Source organism: Girardinichthys multiradiatus, chromosome 22 (genome assembly GCF_021462225.1).
Source record: "Girardinichthys multiradiatus isolate DD_20200921_A chromosome 22, DD_fGirMul_XY1, whole genome shotgun sequence".
Classification (NCBI taxonomy): Eukaryota; Metazoa; Chordata; class Actinopteri; order Cyprinodontiformes; family Goodeidae; genus Girardinichthys; species Girardinichthys multiradiatus.
Genome location: NC_061814.1, coordinates 16179791 through 16198994, shown reverse-complemented (window position 1 = coordinate 16198994; position 19204 = coordinate 16179791). Strand labels below are relative to the sequence as shown.

Genomic DNA, 19204 nt, shown 5'->3' with positions numbered 1-19204 from the left:
GACAGTCACTGGAGTTGACTTTGCAGCAATCCCTCATACTGAGCACGCATGTAGCGACAGTGGAGAGGAAAAACCCCCTTTTAACAGGAAGAAACCTCCAGAACCAGGCTCAGTGTGAGCGGCCATCTGCCACAACCGACTGGGGGTTTGAGAGAACAGAGCAGAAACACAAAAATAACAAAGAAGCACTGATCCAGGAGTACTTTCTATGGTAAGGAAAAGTAAATGTTAATGGATGTAGCTCCTTTAGTCAGTTCACCTAGAAAGAAAGAACAGATAAACTCTGAGCCAGAATCTTATAAATCTATGTCAGATTTCACAGATTTCAAATCATCACGTATGTTACATATGTGCAAATGCTGTTTCATATCTGGACCACTTTATTGATCATGGCACATTCTGCATGTGCATTCATGGCCTCTCTGAACAAAGGCAAACTATACTCGAAGTACAAAACAATGTAAAATTTTAAGGTTAACAGTGTGTTTGTAAGTGGCAAAGAAGTTAAACCAATCTTGATGAAACATTTCTAAGGCAGATTAACAGTTTCTATAGCTTTTAAATAATAGTATACAATGTTTCCTTTTTTTATTTTTAATTATGTTGGCTGCACAGATCCTATAGGTTTTCTTTAAGCCCTGCAAAATTCTCCTCTCATAAACTAAATGACTGAGAAATTCTCTCAGGAGTGTAGAGTAACAAGAAACTTTAACTAATACTGATTGCAAATGTAAAAAGGGACCACATAATTTGCATTGTTTGTGTTTAAGACTCATCATGTTTTAAGACACGCATCTTGTTGTCAGTACTATTGAGGCACTGTACATTCAATGAGGGCAGCGATAAATGCTCTGCATATGTAACATGGTATTCTTCGTTTGAATCAGTATTGTGTTATGTTTAACATCATGTTTGGACTGTTTAATGTAGTTACTGTTGTTAAAAAGCCTATTTGATAATGGTTACGTTTTTTAGAAGAGGTGGAGGTGGTGGAGGAGGAGTATAAATACCTCGGTGTTCATCTGGAAAACAGACTGTAGTGGAAATGCTGTGAAGCCGTCTACAAGAAGGGACACAGCAGACTGTACTTCTTGATGAAGCTCAGGTCTTTCTATGTTTCCAGCAAGATGCTGCATATCTTTTTTAAGTCTGTTGTGGAGAGTGTGATCTCTTCTGTCATCATCTGCTGGGGAAGCAGCATCAGAGCCAGGGACAGTTGTTATAACAACAAAGCATAAATTGCAATTATTATTGTCTGGAAACAGCATTTTTATTCTCAATAAATTAAAATATATTTAGTCATATTTATTAGCATTCACAAATGAGTATCTACCAATCCAAAACAATATATTAAACCCACAATGATATAGGATTTAAGATGACTTTTACAGATTGTATGGAATGATGTGACGACATGATTAGTCGTTCACAGAAATGTTTTTTGTGGGCCTTGTGGCTCACTGCCCATGGCGCTATTCTGTCAGACGGCATCAAGACTTCGGGAGGGAGGAGTTATTGGTTGGCTGGATCCCAAACAACTTTTCTGTTGCTCATTTGCATGTAAATTGGATGAAGATTGAATGCCCCTATCTTTCTGTGCACAGTGTAAGCCATAGAAAAAAAATATGACAGTGCATTGCAGCTGGGTTTAAAGCTTGCAATTAGGTACTACATGTAAGGGTTATTCTAATATTTCTTAAGGAGTCTGGACTACATTTAACCACATCTACATTAAATTTAAAATACTGACTTATATAGTTAAACCCAAACTAAAATAATGTACACAAAACATAGATTGTTTAAAACACATTTTGAGATTCATGAAAACCTTTACTCTATTTGTGAAAAGACAGAAACTGAATGTTAAATGTTTCTGGGCACTGCTATCACCAGATTGAGAGAAGCGTAAAAACAATGGAAGGAGGGGTCCTTAATGCAAGAACCGCCACTAGCTTTGTATAAAGATACAAGGCCTGTTACTTCACCTCTTGGCTCAGAGAATCCCGGCATTATTTCCCTTCAGTGTTATTTTGAAAGGCACCGACCGGAAACAGTATTTCTTCTGTCCTGCGCTTTGGCGCGCCCGCCGTTATTTTCAGGGGAGTAGCTTATTGCTGAGCAACGGAGGAAGAGAAGGCCAGCGCACCCAGGGCTGGGCTCTGCTCGCACCTTCAACAGCGACACAGCTAAAAAGAAAAGGGTAAGTGGAGCGCAGACTTAACTTCTACTCGGAAAACAGTACAATAAATAGCTTTAAAACGGCTTTTAGCTTAAAAGCTGACCGTTGCTCACGTTGAGTTAATGGCAGAGAGGGAAAAAAAAGTCGGTTTTCAGCTTTTCTTCTGCACATCTCCTGATTTTGGGGGATTATCGGTGTCAATTGAAACATTCCCGAGATGACACGCTGAAAAGTTACTTACTTTAAAGCTATATGAAAATGGGTGCTCGAATATCATCAGCAAGCCTGAGAAATATCCTGTTAAACATGCTGCTCGGACTCCCTATCGGCTAACTGGCTGGATGGCTCCATGCTCCACCTTTGTTAAGCGACCCGGTCTCCGTCACTCTGCTCCATCTGTTAAAAAAAATAAAAAAAACCTGAACACGTTTATTTTCTCTCGTTTGTTTTATTCTGATCAATATTATATTCTTAGCCCACTGTTTTGCTATGAGTTGCATCCTTCGGTAGGCGCTCGGAGGGCAGCCGAGACAAGATGCACATCAATGAAGGTCGTTCACACTGAGCGCTTTGTTTATCTTTTTGGAACCAGTCAGCTTTCTATCAAGCCCGTATACTTTGGAGGTGTATGAGGGGGGGATCTTATGATTAGTTCGTTCAATATGTAATATAAACTGCAGAATGTGTCCCGGTGTGGGATCCCCTCCTCCTCCTCTAATGTAGAGGCTTTGTTTTCGTGGGGCAGATGTAGATGGCCTACATACATCCCCACTCTTTGTGTTGGCTTGGGTTTTTGCAGCCATCATCACATCCCAAAAAACTTTGGGAAATATTAACAAAATCGGATCTGCAATTGGTTATTTAGCTGTAATGATACATTAATAAATACAGTTTACTTAAAAAAAGAGATAATTATGCTTTTTATTAGTTTCTTTCACATTGTTATGCATGTAGTTTAAATAGTAAGAGCTTTTGTGTAACGGATATGTTTAAAGCAAGTCATTAAAGTTTGCACAATGTGTCCAAAAAGAGCTTTATTCATATCAGAGAGTTTGGCCAGTCTCCTCCCTTCTCTGCTGCAAGAGGTCAGATGTTTTGGTTGTGAGCTGTTGACGGTGCAGATGAAGCATGGGCCAGTAGCAGATTCTCCAGTACGATCAACAATATCACAGTTTCAGGGTATCAAACGAGAATTCAAACAAAACTCCATAACATTATCTAATAGCTATTACTTTAAAAACAAAATCAATCATTTTTCTTCAGCTACTACAATAATACAACATATTTTGACATGGGGTTGCGCATACTAGGAAAACATGCCATATGCGATAATATTGGTGAATGACATCGCTTCCAAATAATGAAATTCTGCCTTGACTTCATAGCAAAGATAGACCCCAGATAATGAGAGGTCCAACTAGGTACTGAAAGAAGGTTGGTTTTGGCTGATGTTTGCTGTTTTGGCATTTTGAAATGTTGTTTATGTTTATTTCTATCTTTACCACCTTACCATCTCTTTGCCTTCTTAAAAGTTATTTATGGTGGATTAAACAACAAGTGTCACCAACTAAGATACAGGCAAAGAAAGTCTGAGGAAACAACAAGCTAACATTTATCGCAGTCTTTGGTGAAATGCATATTGCCCTAATTGTTACAGTGTTAAGTTAATCTTTAACATTTATGTATTATTTAGATTTTTATACTTAGGCTTAAACAATAATATAAACACGCACCAAATTTAATTGCAATTTCTTTTGTAAATGTAAATTTGTATTTACAAAATGCAATTACAGAATATACAACGTTTGCCCTCCTGTTCTTTATAGAGCAACAAAATAAGTAAAATAATTTTAAGCTGTGAAGTTAAATTTGTTTTTTTTCTTGGAATTCATGAGTGTCTTAAATTTAAATAATACTGCTCTAAAATGGTCTTAAAAGGTTTTAAATGTAACTTACTGAAACCTGGAGACCATGATACAGCCAGATTAAACTCCAGTCCCTCTGTGACTTTTCTCGCGTCTCATTAAAGAAGTTTGGACCATAGGAATGGTATGACCGGAAGTTTTGAAACTGCAGCTTTTCAAAGCCTGCCTGGTGCAGATGGAGGCTGCTTTCAAAATTCTCTTTTGCTCTGCCTTTTTTCCTCCTGAGAACCTTCTGTGTAAATGTGGCTCGAAAGGCCTCTGCATTTGAAAGGAAAACTGTCAGTGTCACAGGACTGTTGCTGCGGACTCAAAGAGGAAGCAGCAGCTTCGTCCCAGCTAGACTTCAGCCTACTTCTCTACATGCCAGTTACACTGAATCCCAGCTAATATTCAGAACTCATGTGGTTTTATTATGCATGTAAAGTTTTACATCTGCTCCTTGTTTCCACTGAAAACCAGAAACCTCATGATGATGATGTACTGATTATTAATGGTAAACAAATTTGACTCGATCTCTTTTTACTTTGGGCTTTCATTGTGTGACTAGTCTTTTCAGTGTCCTGATTTGTTCGGATCTGTTGACCACATTCATGTATCGTCCATCTCCTTCAGCTTCATTCACTGCTCTGCAGTGTAGCCGGGATGTTTTTGGGGACTGTCGTCCGGCCTGCCCATGCCTATTGTGTATAGTAGGAAGTTTAGGAAGTGAGTTCATTTTACTTCAGTGGCAAGGGAAGCATTACTTGTGACTAAAAAACAACTTAGCTTGGAACTTGCTATTTCTTTTGATTCTGTTTGGTTCAAGGCATTTTTAAACATGTTGTAGCAGTTAGTCCTTGGCTAAAAATATCAGTAAATTTTATAATCTGCCAGAGTGGAAACATTGATAAGGTTATGGGAGTCAGGTAGCTTGGTGATGCCCCTGGATGTGTGCAGACACACAGAGAGATCAAAGACTCATTAGTCTTTGTCTCGGGTAAATAGAAGTGATGAGTAAATCAGAAAACAAGAAGAGAAGTTTAAACTCTTTACATCCATGATCACCAGCCTCTCCCATGTTATGGAACATCAGGGGTGTGTCACAGTTTTGTTTTCCTAGATTTCATTTTTTTCTAAATATAAAAATAATTTAAGCAGACCAACTTTCACATCTGTTTCGGGGTGTAACAGTCTCTACTCCCCCCCTGAGTTTCCTTTATTATGTGCTGTGCTTTCCACGGCAGATATTGATCTTAATTTCTGCCGCTTCTGTTCCCATGTTCCTCTCTGCCAACCCCTGATTGTCCTGTTATGCTAACATTTCTGTTTTGTTTTTTCTCTCTAAGTGGCAGTGTCTTTCAGTAGGAGTGAGTTCACTATTTTTAGCTAGTGCCAAGGCTATTGCTCTGGGTGGTAAAAATGTTGGAGCCATAATCAACTCTTGGCTGGGGCGGTCAAAGACTGATGTTTCTGTTACAGCGCTAGCGGGCAGTCATTATCAACTCAGCAGGAGCTCTGTAAAGCTACAAGAGCACTCAGCACAGCCAATGTATATCTAATGAACCGTCACAATCCTATTCATGATTTTAAATATAACGCAAAATCAGTTTACTATCACAAATATCAGGTAGAGTTATAGTTGTGCATTCAGAATATCTGTCCTTATTTGACAGATTTAGCATTTTATGGAAAAGCTCCATGTGAAGTGTTTAAAAAAAGCATCGATTCATATGTATAATAGTGAAAGATGTCTACATTGACTGTTTCCTATAGGGATGGGTAATGAATTCAGTACTTTTAAAGGTATTGACCGAATTCGGTTGGTACTACTGAGTACCGGTTCACGTAAAATCAAATGGTACCATGTGTCGGTACCTAAATGCATCATTGTGACACTGAGGGAATGGAAGAGTGGGCGATTTTCCATGCGTGACATGAACACAGCATTGCACGCACAAGAGCGTCAGTGGCCGCTGGTACCGTCAACAAAGCAAGCATGGCTGAAATAAAGCGCTCGAAAGCATGGCTCCACTTTTCAAAATGCGATACAGATTACGCTCGCTGCAATATTTGTGAGGCGAAGTGCAAGGCCAGCGGCAGGAATACTTCTAATCTGAGGAAGCACTTGGTGAAGCACCACATTTTTCTCAAGGCTGAAGAGTGCACAATTTTCATCAGCCTCAGATCTACGGCTACAGCTCCTGCATTCGGCACCGTCGGCACGCCTGCATCCGTTAGCGACTCGTCGTCTGCAGCAACATGGGAGAAGAACTGTTTGAAACAACTGAGATGTTACAATACAAACAGCTGGAGGTTGTTTTGATATGTTCATTAAAGTTTATATATTCTCATATAAATATGTTAAATTGAAAATTTTTTAGATTTTATTGTTAAATGAATTTACATTCCTCACAATATAAACACACACAAATGTACAGAAAACTGGTACCGGTATCGATTCCCAGGCATCAGTACCGTATCGGTCCAAATGTATTGCCTAGTTTCCTGTAATAATGGAATATATAGGGCCCTGTGAAATCCCTTTGATTATTTTGAAAATTCTTCTTTTTTCCATTCTAACCATATTTATTAACCAACTGTGTAATTATGGAGTGAATTCAAATAATAGGCAAAGAGATTCATATTTACTGTTATTCAAGTTTCACAAATATAAAAAAGTGCAAAATAACAAAATAAATCTGTTAAGTTTTTTCTTGGCACTCAGACAACAACTTTGAGCGCTACTCTGCCGGGCAGGACACGGTGGAAAAAAAAAAAATTTAAATAAATAAATATATATATATATATATAAAAAAAAAAATATATATATATATATATATATAAATATATATATATATATATATATAAATATATATATATATATATATTTATATATATATATATATATATTTTTTTTATATATATATATATATATATATATATTTATATATATATATATATATATATATATATATATATATTATTGCTCTGGCTGCAGCAGATATAGGCAAATTTAGGTGAGTAGCTATCTTGTTGAAGCCATTTACTGACTTAGAAAGATTAACACACCTCTGCTTTACTTGAATGACTGGTCTTTCCCATATTGAAGAGCGGTTAAGAGAAACTGGCCTCTGTGTCATGTTATATTTGTATCTCAGTGTAAACATGACATCATGGATCAGTAATGAAATGTGTCCAGACAATTTGATCAACTTAAAACAGAGTCTGAATACAAAATGCTTCTATTATATTATATTATCAGTCAGTCATTTTCTACCGCTTATTCCATAGTGGGTCACGGGGAGCTGGTGCCTATCTCCAGCAGTCAATGAGCAAGAGGCGGGGTATACCCTGGACAGATCGCCAGTCCATTACAGGGCAACACACAAACAACCATGCACACACTCATTCGTACACCCAAGGGCAATTTAGAGTTACCAATTAACCTAACAGGCATGTCTTTGGACTGTGGGAGGAAGCCGGAGTACCCACGCATGCACGGGGAGAACATGCAAACTCCATGCAGAAAGACCCCAGGCCGGGAATTGAACCTGGGACCTTCTTGCTGCAAGGCAACAGTGCTACCAACTGCACCACTGTGCAGCCCCATATATTATATTATATTATATTATATTATATTAGTAACAGTGCTAGCAGTTGTGGCACTGGTATTAAAAAATATATATATATATATATGTCACTGTATAAACTTAAATAAAAAGCTGATTTGTCTGGATTTTTAGTGTAACAATAGGGTAGTGCAACAAAAAAAACATTTTTGTTACACATTTTAACAAGGGTTGCCAAAAGCTGTATAATGTTTTTCAGTTTAAGACTTTGCAAGTGTTTTTTAAGCTTAATATTCTTTACCCTTTGGTTTTAGGAAAGAAATTGTATCCTATCGGTATATTTTTCGGAGAAATGTTAAGCACGCACTCTTAGAAGAGAATGAATCACATGCAGAGAAAGAGACTTTGCTGCAGGGCATGTGCCTTATTATTTCCATGGATTATCAATAATATAATTTTTATGATCTCTTTATCATCACAAGCACTTGTTTAAAGGGTGGGTTGTTCCTCCTAGACATGTAGAAGGAAAGTACCTTTATATGTACTTTCATTTTGGCTAAATGTTTCTTACATTTTGGAATAATATTCCTGTACAATCCTCATGGTCCAGCTTGTGAATGTGGTTCTGCAGGGCAGTCTGAACACATGTATCTCTGAGCATGTGTTGGGTTTATGTCCTAAGGCCATGGGAGGGATGGAAGGGGGTTGCTGGATTGTGTTTGGTAATAACAATGGAGCAGACAGGACTGATGCTGGCTAAACGGAGGTGTTTGCTTGTTTGTTTTCTCTCATCAACTGTTCATATGATGCGCGTGACCGCTTTCCTGCACCATATGCTCGGTTATGCTGCATTGGATAGTTTTTTCTTTACGAACATGCTGGATTTACTAGCCATGTTAACACACAAAAAGCTATGTATACCCTTGTGTAGCCAAGTATAAAGAGGCTTGTGGTGTTATCCTGACAGCATAGTAATTTATTAGCTCTTTTCATAGTAGTTCAGTTTTGTTGCTGGAGATAAATGATGTTGCATAGTCATGGTGGAGCTGCAGAAATAAGGATGAATTCAGAAATAAAAGCTCTGTAGAATCAATGATTACCTTCAAGTGGTACCTCTGGGTTTTATTTTTTAGCGTGGTGACATTCGGCCTCCTCCTAAATCCAGATTTAGAAAATCACAGCACTTGCAACATGACCTACTTCAACCGAGGAAGCAGCTTGTTTGCTCCTCATCTGAGACGCTCTTGACACTTGTTGTCATGTTTTCGGACATTAAACTTATTGAAGAGAAAGAGGCAAACAATGCAGTTTTTTCTGCCACTGATGTTATGTGTAAATTCCAAAATGGATCTGCTTCTGGTTAATCCTTCTTTGGCTTCCCATACTAAAGCTCCATTTGGAAGCTGGATGGGATCCTTCTCCAGTATATATGATGTCAAACTGCAATCAGTTTTAAACTGCTTATTGAGTCAGTATGATGATAACTTTAAAGAAAAAACGTCATTTTCATGGGCTGTAAATATTGTGTATGTATAAACTGGAATTTTATGGCTTTAAAAGGGAAACAATACAGATTCACCAGTTTTAATGGCTTTGATCAGGTCAAATTTTGAAAAATCTGATGTTTTTTGCCTTTTCATCAACTACATCAAAACTAAGAACTCCCAATTGTAGTCTATACTTCGCATGACAAGTAAGGAAATTTTTTCTTGATTGATTATTTCTTTGTGGTAAAACTGCATCTTGTCAATGAATCTTATACCTTTGGAAAACCTGTTTATTTCTCTTTAAATGTTGCCACATTTGTTAAAAAAGTTCATTTGTGCGTTGAGCAACAGAGTTAGGTTTGTGATATGTGCCTAGGAAACTCTTTCTAAATCTTCATCGCTAATAATATCAAAAAGACTATTTTGCTATTGACTAACTATGTGTTGTGAATTGGATTGCAGTTTGAAGAAGCAAGACATAGTAGCAATTTAACAATATATTCATTTAACAAACAGGGGCCTCAGCACTGTGTGGGAGAACCGTACACAGCTACTGCTGCCTAGAACGTCTTCCTCATGTTGCTCACCAGTTTGGTTACACACTGCTGTGGGATGGCTGTGGTCACTCTGGCACAAAAAGCACGTCCTTTCTGAACCCAAAGGTGTTAAGTTTGGTTGTAGTCAGGACTGCTGGCAGAACGTTTCGTTAGGCATGTTTACACGGACATGGACAAGTATTCGGAATGAAAATAAGTCAAGTGAACCCGCCAATTGAAATATTCTGATCTGATTCGGTTCAGTCGAAATTAAATTGTACTCCGAATGAGAGGGCTAGTAAATGCTGATCATCAATACGAACGGCGTCAATGTAAACACTCGTTCTGATGGTGTCATTCTGATCGGTGGAAACTGACCTGACTGTGCATGTGTGTCCCATGTCAACTCGACACATTTACTCCTTTAGTGGCAAGACGCCTAATTACAGGGAGACAACTGGTCAGTTGCCACATTAAGCCTGTAGCTTAATTATGGAAAGCAATAACTCCTCAATTGCTCTCAGAACCTGGCGCGGGTCCATTCTGGATGCTCAGAACACTCAGAACCAACACACACCCAACTCTGCGGATGTCGGTGTGCTTCTATTCTGAATAAAGGATGGTGCATGCAAACACACGTCATGATTGTTTGATTTTGTGCCCATATAAATGGTGTATTCAGATGTATTCATTTGAATCCGATCAGGAACGTTTGTGCACATGAACATAGCTATTGTCTCTACTCCCAAATTCTAGAGGTAGTGTCTGATAAGACTTCACTCTGTTGACATCTTAGAGAATATCGCCAATGTCTGCACAATCTCAACATGATATCTCCCTGACTTGTGATTGTCCGAAATGATGACAAGACTTGTCCCACAGCATCACATTGCCTCCACCAAAAGCTGTTTGGTGATGGCAGACAGACATTTCATGTGTTTTTCATGGACACAACTAACACAGTCAGTTCTGCAGCTTCACCTACAAATGCATTTTCTTTAGACACGTGACACGATTTAAGGGAAATTAAACAGACATAGTTACTGCAAAGAAGACAGTGTCCAAACAGATATCCATACTCTTTGCGCAAAGCTTGTCAACACAACCAACCTCATGTACGTTGATTTGTCTGTTTATTAAAAATCAGATAATTGTTAGGGACATTTGCTTTGATGTATAAATAGGGCTAATCTTAAATTTCTGTTGGATTAAACATGGTTACCTCTATAAAAGAGACTTTCTCTTTTATGTGTTAAAGTAGTTTAAGAAGTTGGTCAAAGCCAGGTCACCAGGTCAGACTTGAAAGAAAAACAGAAATCAGCAAAGAAAGTTTTGGTTGGTGTATCATCTCTCTCTCCTCTGCTGTGCTTTACTAATAAGACTGTAAAGTAGACTAATTTGCGCTAAATGTCAAATTAAATCTGACTGTCGGACATTAATGTAATCATTGCATTCTCCTTTCTGCATTCTTAAAATTAGACAAAGAACGTGTATTGCCCTCTTTGTTATCACTTTCAAACAAAAACCTTGTAATTTACATACTCGGGGTTCAATAAATTAAAAACCCTCATTCCTAACACATACTGCAATGTGTGGGACACTGAAATCCACACATTGATATCTGATTATTCTGAGGCGGTACTTTTGTAGACTTCAGGTATCATTTCATAGTCACAAAAAGTATAAGTATATATTTCCTGTTAACTATGTGAAATAGTTTTTTTTAAAACCAGGATTATGAAAACCTTAATGGGTGAATCAATACCAGCAACTAAAGCAAAAAATGTAGCCTGATAGGTACCTGGTGCAGACCATAGAAAAGCTCAGGCCAGTATTTCTTTGTCTCATTCAAAGAGGTACAATGGGTGTTGTACACTTTCATGTCTGTAAATCTGTAGAGCCGCAGGGGATGGGTGAAGCCTTTGCCTGTCTGTCTTTCTGCTCAGTGTTCACTGTCTTACTGTAAATCTGTTGTTCTTTGTAAATCTTCAGGGTTTGTAGATTTTCTTGCACCCCCTGTAAGGTCACAGGATTGATTCAGAGTCCCTTGCCTATTATTTATCAACTTTATTCTAAAAATGCTGTCTGATGTAATATCAGTAATACTGGGGGAAACAGGCCGACTGCTGGGGAGCTGTTTGTCTTTACGCTTTTTAGTGGTGAGGGACCAATCATCTGGCCAAACTCTGCCAGTTTCCCCATGAGGGGTAGGTAGAACACCATAAATAAATAAATGTTTTCCAGTTCATTAATTGCATAACTAGGAACGACCACTATTTTTTATTTCAGAAACTTGTCAACAAACAGCATGTTAGTTTTAGCACTTTTTTGCTTTTGAGTTTTGTAATAATCAGATAAAGTTAGAGACATTTTTTGATGCATAGATGGGACTAATCTAGTTATCGCTTTGTTTTGTGTCTATCAAAGACCCTACAGTTTACAAACAAAATGAGCACAAGTTAGTTTGTATGTTTTATAGCTCTTAGGGAGAAAATTGCAATTGGTCTGATCTCACAGCGGAAATCTGTATCGGCCAGCAAAAAGACTGCATTGTTTGTCTGGATAGTCTGGATAAGTATAAAAAAATAACATTTAGGATATTGAAATATTTCTGAGTTTCCAGACATATTTCCTTATTCCATTATCTAAAGCAGGGATGTCCAAAGTGCAGTCTGAGGGCCATTTGCGGGCCTTGAAATAATTTTGTGTGGGCCCCGACTGGAGTTCAAGAATGGCACAAGTCTGGCCCGATGGCAAATAAAACTAATGCAGATTGCACTTTTATAATTACTTTAGGATGAGATATTTTAATAACAAATGTATATTTTTTTAAATGAAAAATGTAAGGTTTATTTTCTTATATAAGTCATGTTGTTTGCTTTCATTTTAATATAGTAAGTAGGGCCACAAATATCCAGCAACTTTTTACTGGAAAGCTGACAGGGAATAGAGTAAAAACTGTTTCTATACCAAGAAACAATTTGACCCAAAACGTTAGTAAACTGTACACCTTTCTTTTATTAAGGCAAATGTCTGAGACACTTTTTCAAACCTGCAAAGATTGGTTCTTTTCTACTGTGGTTCATTAGACATTGCATGTTTCATTTATTGCTGAGAATGTAAAAAGAAAATAATTCACAATAAAATGATGGCCCCTAAGTAATTACAACATGGCCATTTTTGCCCCACGCTGTAAAAGGTTTGTACACCACTGATCTAAAGGAAAATCACAATTTCTGAAGAATGAATGTCTTCTTTTATCAGAGTATGTCTTTAGTTTTTTAGTCACAGCAATTAAAAAATAGAAATTGGCCATTTTACTGCTGTTGTGGCCTTCAGAGCCTCTTATATGAGGGTTTTAGACTTGTTCTCTAGGTCATAGGGTTAGATAACCCTAGGTTTAGGGAATCACAGATCAAAACCTGTATCTATTTTATATATACAGAAAGCGAAGGTCTAAAAATGTGAAACATGAAAGACTAAAGGAACTGATTTTTTTAGTAATTAGGACAGCAATGCTCTAAACGTTTCGTTTATATTTGAGAGCATAATCTTATGTGTCGTGAAAATAAGTTTGTATTGTTTCACTGTTCAATGTTTTTCACTCAAATAAAATTGCAACGTTGAAGGTGTATTGTGACCTTATAACACCTGATAGTGTCGGTTATGAAAAAAAAAATTGGTAAGCTCTTGAGTTTTGTTCCAATGGCTTTTATCTTTTTTTGCTTAACGAGTTGTTAAATGAGACAGATTATCCCTGCAAATACCTATTTTAAATTCTGAATTTGTAAAGTAGCTTTAGTGTAGTAACAATGACATTTTTCCATGTAGACAGCCAGCCCCACTCCTACAGGGGCTGAGTATGGCTCTCATCATAAGACCTTGTGGAAATGAGTGTGACAACAGAATGAGTCGTCTCTCTGTGCTCGTCCCTCTCCGTCTCCCTGGTTAACTCCCTTCCACTGTCTTTTTCTCTCTGTGTTTTGCTCAGCATCTGTGTGTGACGCTTCACCGTGGTCTGTGATGTGGCATGAATCAGGTTTTAGGGTTGTAGCAGCGCTGTGGCAACTGGAAAGTTAATAGGAAACAGCAGATGAGCGCTTGTGACCGTTACCCAGCTGTTGCATCATGCTGGGATAACAACGGCCGCCAGATGCTCCGTGGAAAGCAGAAGCCTGTGTTGCAGCAAAGCACATTATAGTTGATGACCATAAATATGGACATCACTTCCTGTTTTTCAGTTAGCAGTTGTGATTGGCTGCTTCAGAATAGAGGGAAAGGATTTGAAAAGGACAAAAAAAAAAAAAACAGAGGTTTTTATATAACTTAACGCTAAACGGGCTGTAAAAGTGATTAAATAGGGTTGATAAATGATTATTCTTCTCTACTTTATAATAACCCCTGCTTTTGTATCCCCTCTCTCCCTCTTGCTATGTAACAAGTGGTCAAACCATTTTAGGACTTATGCTTTGTTATATTTTCACTTAGTGATAATAGAGCAACCTTACTCTAGTTGATGCATTTTTTAAATAAATGTTTAGCTGTAGTTAGGAACAGTTTCTGGCCACAGGCAGTGGGTAAAAAGATGAGTGTCCTCAACTCGAAGTGTTTTACATTCTTCCTGTCTCTCCGCTGCTATCTCCTTAGCACAAAGAATTCAGTCATCTTGGAATAATCCCGCTCTTTCATTCCTCATCAGTGAGAGTTTGATTGTGTGGGGAGATAGTATTAGTGCAGCTCTGGAGGCTGGGAAATTCCTGCCAATAATGTGAGGTCATTGTTTTTCTTTATTAGCCTCAGCATGAATGTTGCTGAAACAGCAGCCAAAGTGAAAAGTATGACCCTTAAATGCACGTTTTTTTACTCTTTTTGCAGCTGTAGAGCTCTTCGCATCTATCGGTTTCCCCGATAAAAATGTGCAAATAATCTTTTATTTCAGTAGCGTAATCTCGCACAGAAATATTTTGAATTTTAAATTGAATATATCCGTGTAGTCCCATATTAAGAAATAATATTTTTTTACAGAATCATCTTTGACACAGTTAGTAACACCTCTAATGATGCAACTGGAACATTTTTTACATTCATACTTCATTTTTTTGCATTGGTTAGACATAATAATTTATAAGATGTTAACCATGACGCAGAGTCCTATTTCTACTGGCTTTTGTTCAAAATGGGAAATACAAAAGAACATACCATCTAAGAAAGCAGATGTATGTTAATCTTGGTGTGGGATCCTAGGGTCACGTACTACTACAAAAACTACCGTGACTTTAACTGAGACCTTGTTGAACCTTGACTGTATGCCATCATGAACTCTGAAATCCCTGGACATTTTAAACAAAATGTGGTGGCCCCCAACCATGAAACTAAAGAAATGGGTCGCCATTGGCTCTATTTAGCACAATAAAGAACTAAAACATGGGGCCATATCAACATAAAGGTGCTCAATAAGATAATTCACTAGGAGGAATGGGGACAGATCCCTCCATCTGTATGAGAAAACCTTGTGAAATGTTATAGGGCGAATACTAAGATTCAATTGTTGGAGCTTTATACACATCTTACAGTGTAAGATTATACTACAGCAACAAAGATAAATTCATTTTAAGGTTTTAAACATCTTTATCAGAGTCTCCAATAATTGTGGCGAGTACTGTATCTTAAAATACTGATTTGAGGCCAACATTTAGTTCTTGCATTATAATTTAAACAATTAATTGTAGAATGAAAGCAAAGCAGCATTTATCAGCCATTTACCAATGCCCAGTAAAACGTTAGTAATTTTCCAATATTAAATTAAAAAGGAAGAATATATCATTTGAACTTTTAATTTTCCATTAACGTTTACAGGCTTTAGCTGTTTTAAAATGAGCTGCACTTTGAGAATAGTAGGAGGCATTTTTAAAGCAGATTTCCCCACAGCTGTGTTTCCTTCTGCAGACCAACTTCTGCATTTCTCCATGTATGCCACATCGTTCATGTGTGACAGTCAGAGGTTGTTTGAATGGCTGGTTTGTATCATATTGAAGTTCCTCTACCGCAGTCTTGATAACTTTGCCTTCTCCATGCGAGTGTGCTGCAGTGATTTAGTCGGCAAGCTCTCTGATGGTTTGCTTACAGTTGGGAGGGAAACCACACATAGCTGTGGTGTAATGCCAGCCTGAAGAGTGGATCCAGCACAGCCACTTCTATTTCTGTGATCTATCTCACATTGTTACAGAGACTGCAGTTTTGCTATTTGTTTGTGAACACTGATTTATTGGGCTTGATTAGATTTTAGCAGTTTTGAAATTGGGTTTTTTGAACCTCAGGATACTTTTATACCAGTAATCGGTTTCTACGATTATTGTACTTTCATCCAGAGATCAGCATCTGCCAATTTTCTGATCGGTGATCGGCAGGCCAAATACTAACAAAATCAGAATAATTTTTTTCCTTTACAATAAATGTTTAACAACTAAGATCTCGCAGTGTTTATGGTCTGTATGTGAATCAACCAACAACATGTATTTTGTTTCTGATTTTTTAAGTTGAACAAAAATCAGATAAGGGTAATTGACATATGTTTGAATGCATGAATCAGAATTATCTTGTAATTCCTTCATTTTCTGTTGGATTTGAAATGACTACCCCATCCAAGATCTTGTTGAGCGTTTCTCTCTTTATGGGATATAGTCCTTAGAAAAACATCTAACTGATTTAAATGGTATCAAGGAAAACTGGAAATCTGTATTGGCCAGGCAAAGCTTCATCAGTGCATCTCTAAATGTCAAATGTTCTTTTTCGTTATTGTTAAGTGGTATCAAATTTTCCATAAAATTCCTGAAATGTGTTCATCTGATTTTCACATGGTGAATAAATTTGCTGGATAATCTGAGCGGTACCGGGACTAAAAAGCTGATCCATTTTACATTAGATAGAGCTGTTGATACAGTTGTGGTTTTTTTAGCCTTGCCATGCAAGGAAGTGAGGTGTGTAGCTGATTAAAATTTCACTCGGGGATTATTGAGTTGGTATACTAAGTACTTAAGAGGTCAAGAGAGCAAGAGCTTAGCTCAATAATCTTTAATTCTCCTTCTGATGGGCTTTTTCTTGGCACTTTATACTCACGAAAAAGCTCCTGTTATTTTACTGTCACTAGAAAGGACCATGAAAAGCTTTAAAATTTCTATTTTAATATGATTTTTTTGTCTAAACTGCTTACAAAGTTCAACATAGAGGTTTAATCAAATGCAGAAAGTTGTATAATGCCCTCTTCATTCTGCTCTGACGCTTTTTTTGCTGTCTCATGACTGCATGGAAGGTTTAGCTATGACAAAGTGCCAGTGCTGCCATATTTTATACCCAATTAGTCAGACAGACAGCACTAGGCACAATTTGGCTTAGTTTGAAAACATTTGCTCAAGTTAGATCTGTTTCCTTTAGTTGTTTCAGGCCTGGGCAGTTAGAAAGTCACAGGGGCTGGCTGTGACCTCGTTTCCAGCTCGTCTGAAGAGGAGGGAAAATAAACGTGCAGATGGATATAGGCCTGCTAACATTCCTACATCACTTCCTCCTTGAACATCTGGCAGTCATCAGAGCGTTTAGCGAAAAGGGAAGGATCTACCTTACTGGCTGGCCTAATGCTCGTGTGAAGGCACAGACAGAACTGTTTCTCCCACTTAACCTACTTCCAGCAACCAGCTGAGAAAGTGAAGCAAGAGAAAGTATTATGATGCAACTATCCAAGTTTTTACTATTTACTTTGGATTGTGCTGCTTTTCTATATAAGATAAAAAGTGTCATGCATGTTCATCCCTGTGAGAATATATTTTTCAAACGTTTTCTTTTTTTCATCTTTTTCAGGATGGCCTAGCTTCGTTGTACTGCCAGTGGTCTATCAGCTGTGGTCTATCACCTGGACCTGAGGTTTTTACTAAAACTCATACAAATTCATACGGATAAGAAAATATATTTCCAATATTTACAACTTCTTTTCACATTTTAGTTCAGCATACATTGAATCTCGACATGTTTTTGTTCTAAAAGAAATATAGTCTTAAAATTTCAACATAATTCTTTTCAAGATAGACTATTATCAATACATAAAGTATACAGCCTTAAAGAGGAAAATATTGCTCTAACAATTAAATTTACTAGGATCTCATACAGACTTTTCAAAGTCCTTTCATATGGGATGCCAGACTAAATGTTGGCCTGATGGTTTTTGGCTATATACGCAATGCTACCCTTCCCTCACCTGTTTCTGCACACTGCTGGTCAACTGGCTAAAAGAAGGCTATCATTTTTAGCAGCTGTAATAATCATTTTTGCTTTTTGTTTTAAATAAAAGCAATCAGAGCATGCTATACAACTTTTTGTGTAAATACTGTGAAACTGTGGGGATTTTCATTAAGGTGATCATATGAAGAATACCGACCCTGGACTATTTCCAGTAAATATTTAAAGATATAAAACAAAGTATTTATTCATTATCTTAATGGAAATGACAATGGAATTTTTTAATTGAGGAAGAAACATAAAAAGTAACTTTGCCAACCATACTGTTGATAATGGCAAATGTTATCAGCTTGAGCTTAACTTGAATTATGGCAGGATAATTTTTTTCCCTTTATATCTCATAAATGATATTATATTGCTCATCTTTATTTCACTGAATCTTTGCTCTCTTAAGTCCTGTACAAAAACCAAATAAATCCAAAAGCAAATATTTGCAGCCTGTTTAATTTCAGAAGTTTTGCGATTGTAAATTTTAATCTAATTGCTGTGGTTGAGATTTAGTAGCAGTGGAGTATATGACAACTTTATGTTTATTGGCCCACAGATTCTGTTTGCCTTTGTCCCAGGAGGTGTGTACAAGAAGCAGCAGCAGGGTGCAGAGATGAGCGTGACCTCCTGGTTCCTGGTGAACAGCGGGGGAACTCGTCATCGACTCCCCCGGGAAATGATCTTCGTAGGCAGGGATGACTGTGAGCTCATGCTGCAGGTGAGGACACTTCACTGGCAGCTGGCAGGAAAGCACAACAGTTTTTGTTTTTGTTTATGATTTATTAGCTGTCCCCTTTTCTCACGGAGAAGGCTTCTACTTGAATTAATTTGTGACTTACAAAGTTAATTTAAAAACAGCTCCATTGTGCTTATAAAGCTCTAGCAAATAGTCTGTTTCTGTATCTGCACTTTGATCTGTCTGTGTGTGTGTGTGTGTGTGTGTGTGTGTGTGTGTGTGTGTGTGTGTGTTCTTGTGCTTGCTGCTGAGTGAGAACCATTTTTTGTATTTTTATCGCAAAGTGAGGATGTTTTGACAAATTGAGGACATTTTCCTGGTCCTCACTTTTCCAAATTTTGTTCTTCAAACAGGGGTTAGGTTTAGGACTAGGGTATGAATTGAGTTATGGTTAGGGTGAGGGTCAGGGTTTGGCCCTAGAAATCAAGGAAAATGAATGGAAGTAACTGAAAAGTCCTCATAGTAAAACACAGGTGTGTGTGTGTGTGTTTTATATGTCTTTGCAGCTATTCATACATC

At 37.5% G+C, this 19204-nt stretch overlaps 1 protein-coding gene across 10 annotated transcripts in view; it reads left to right on the top strand.

Moving 5' to 3' along the window:
• The first annotated feature begins 2079 nt into the window (after window positions 1-2079).
• The window catches only part of cep170aa (centrosomal protein 170Aa), a 53631-nt gene continuing 36506 nt past the window's right edge, over window positions 2080-19204 (top strand). For 4 of the 10 annotated variants that reach the window (XM_047351443.1, XM_047351437.1, XM_047351439.1 and 1 more), the window contains exons 1-3: window positions 2080-2200; window positions 17527-17589; window positions 18506-18667. In XM_047351443.1, the coding sequence (XP_047207399.1) occupies window positions 18563-18667 (105 nt within the window). In that variant the 5' untranslated portion in view covers window positions 2080-2200; window positions 17527-17589; window positions 18506-18562. The remainder of the gene's footprint in view (window positions 2201-17526; window positions 17590-18505; window positions 18668-19204) is intronic. The other 6 variants (XM_047351436.1, XM_047351440.1, XM_047351435.1 and 3 more) reach the window with 5 other exon arrangements.